The sequence below is a fragment of the Nicrophorus vespilloides genome, unplaced genomic scaffold, assembly GCF_001412225.1.
Source record: "Nicrophorus vespilloides isolate i.1.1-1 unplaced genomic scaffold, Nicve_v1.0, whole genome shotgun sequence".
Classification (NCBI taxonomy): domain Eukaryota; kingdom Metazoa; phylum Arthropoda; class Insecta; order Coleoptera; family Silphidae; genus Nicrophorus; species Nicrophorus vespilloides.
Window position 1 is genome coordinate 1 of NW_017096644.1, and position 2,849 is coordinate 2,849.

A 2,849-nucleotide genomic window follows, 5' to 3' on the forward strand; every position below is an offset into this window, starting at 1 on the left:
GTCCATAGGCGTCCACGAAAATTTTTTTGGTGGCAGGCAACCCGAAAAGCGCCGTCCTTAACGTGTTAATGTTCATTAGGTAATGCGTCTGGGATCGATCACATCACCGTAACGAAATTAATTGCAATTAAGCAGCAGTCGGTGGCGAGATGTCGGTGGCGACGAGTCTTCGGCCCTTCCTCAATTGGGGTAACGTCTTCACCTTGTTTCCCAGATACAATCGCGAAACGATGCAATTCAAAGCAACCCCGATTCGTGGTCTCTTCAATTTCATATTCCTCCAATGGACGTTCGTCTACTGTCTATACAATAGACTCGAAACGCATTTCATGATTTTTACCAGACTGCAAGAAGTGATTGTAGTAATAACCACGAGCTGTCTTCAGCTACTAGTCTCGTTGACTATACTCGGATCGTTCAGATGGAACGTGTCGAGGATGCAGAAAATCTTCGACACCTTCAACTCGATCGACGCAATTTTGTCGACGCAAAACATCAGCAATGACGGCAGATTGAAGCGAACCAATTTCTTTCTTCTATGGATGCATCTGGTCTTCTTCGGAATGTGCACTGTGGATGTGATCATCTGGAGCAGAAATTTGCCGGTCTACAAATATCATTACATGATGTACGATCAGATCACCATGTATCTGGTATTCGGGACGATCATCTTCGAGGTGCTTCTTCTTCGGCACATCCGGTGGAGATTCGAGTCCGTGAATCTGGTTCTGAACAAACCCAACTGCTACGCGCCTTATTATGGAGTGTTGGTGGACCTGCACTCCAAGTGCTGCGATCTCGTGGACATATTCAACGACATGCAGGGTTGGAACATCTTTTTCACTATAATTCATCTGATCATGAACATGTTGATCTGCATACAAGTCATCCTCATGAAGGACATCGTTTGGAACGCATCCACAATTACACAGATGTTCCTTTGGAGCTTATACATGGCTGTAAGTTAATAAACATCTTAATGGAATCAATGAATTTCTTTCTTTAATCATTTCCCGGTCGGTATTTACGTATATTATTCGGCGTTGTATGCAACCAATGAGGCGCGCAATTAAATTTCCCGTGCTAATACATAATTTAATAACATAATGTACGAGTGGCGCCATGCGATATATATATGTAAAAGAAGACAAATATGTAAATACCATTAGATTACAACACCAACTACTTGACGCTACACGTGCAGAACGTAAATTACAATTTTATAAATAGGCGCGACCGAGAGTCGCGTTTTATATTGCGCGAAGTTACTTTGCAGTTAAACGCGTCGGCGAAATGACCGTAGCCGAAGACATGGGATTCCTGATGACCTGGGGCAACTGGATGTGCATGTGGCCGAAACGCGAGGAGGGCGTCTTCAGAGCGACAACCTGGAGGAGCTACTTCAGCATTGTTATAATACTGTTGGCGTTCGTGTACTCCGTGTTCGGAAGATTGACAGAGGATTATTATGCTAGCAGAAAGATGTTCATAAAAATCGGGATGATCAGCACTTCAGTATTGACCATCTGCAATGTGGATGCCATCGTCGGATCGTTCACCTGGAAAGTGCAGCGAGTGCAGAAGCTTTTCGACGATTTCCAAGAGTTGGACGGATTTCTCGCCGTGCAAGGATTCAGCTTCGAGAAGAAGTCGTTGAGGTTGACGATAGTCTTCGCTCTGGTGAACGTCTACGTCGTGTCGATGCTTATTTTCGAGGTGATTTGGTGGGAGGACGAGATCTATTACTTCCAATTCGTGCTGCTGGACAGGTTGATGGTGTACGGTGTTTTCGTGGTGAACGCTTTGGATGCGAACGTCCTGCGGCACCTCAGATCTCGAGTCTATAAATAAGATGATTGAAAAGACAGATGACGAGCGAGACGTCGAAGCCATCGCCAAATTTCACGCTCTGTTTCTCGACTTAATTGAAACGTTTAACTGCATACAAGGCTGGCATTTCTTTTACACGATGATCATCTGCATCCTATTCACTTTGATCATCGTACAGGATATGCTAGAGCCGGACTTCGTTTGGGACACGCAGGTTTTCCTTCTCTACATCTCCTGGTTTGCATTTGTTTACGTAAGTAATTACACTAAGTAATCTAATAACTTCTTGGAATATTAGAGCAATTCTTGATATTACCAATCCTGAAAAGTGCTCAAGTTTGGTAACATTTACACTTCACTTCTTCTCAGGACTCATTTTGCCCATTCTTAATTACAATTGCTACAACTATTGCGATTGGATGCATTTTGAAAAGTATACGCGCGTCCTTAACGGAAAACTACATATGCATTATTTGATTGATAATTAAGTAGATTAATTGTATACCAAATGTCTGGTGGGAAGCGCATTGTTAATGTAATATCCTAATTTGAAAATCAATTATGTTAACAAGTGATGCAAATGAATAAAATAGGTAATTAACTTAAAAGCCTCTATCTATGCAAATGGAATTTATCTTACTTTTGCTCTAAGATACGATAAATTCATACCAACGTGCAGATAGGCTTCTACTGTTCCTTTGAAATGCAACCGCAATCACGCTGATGATCTGCTAGACCAGCGTTTTCCAAACTGTGAGGCGCGCCTCACGCGAAATGCTCGAAAAAGTTGGATTCATTCTATGTATTATAGTTTTCGAGAAAATCAATGAAATGTAAAAACACTGCTTTTTCGAGCATTTTTTTTAAACTTTGAACACGAATTACAGCCAAACGGCTAAAACCACAGTAATATATCGATATTTTCTAGATTCCCCAAACATTCAGCTTTCATATGCATCTCTTGGATTCATTCTATGTATTATAGTTTTCGAGAAAATCAATGAAATGTAAAAACACTG

General features: G+C 41.6%; 2 protein-coding genes across 2 annotated transcripts; both read left to right on the forward strand.

Moving 5' to 3' along the window:
• The first annotated feature begins 149 nt into the window (after nt 1–149).
• Nucleotides 150–968, forward strand: LOC108557756. The gene has a single exon (XM_017914408.1). It carries the CDS (start codon nt 150–152, stop codon nt 966–968), a length of 819 nt encoding a protein of 272 aa, XP_017769897.1.
• An 884-nt stretch (nt 969–1,852) lies between these two features.
• On the forward strand, nt 1,853–2,084 carry LOC108557757 (the record flags this gene model as incomplete). Its single annotated transcript, XM_017914409.1, is given in 1 exon segment — nt 1,853–2,084. A coding segment is annotated over 1 exon segment (232 nt), but the record flags the coding sequence as incomplete, so codon positions are not given.
• Between the last annotated feature and the right edge of the window lie 765 nt (nt 2,085–2,849).

Coding starts and splice junctions, on each gene's coding strand:
- LOC108557756 (XM_017914408.1), top strand. CDS start 150: ATGTCGGTGGCGACGAGTCTTCGGCCCTTCCTCAATTGGGGTAACGTC.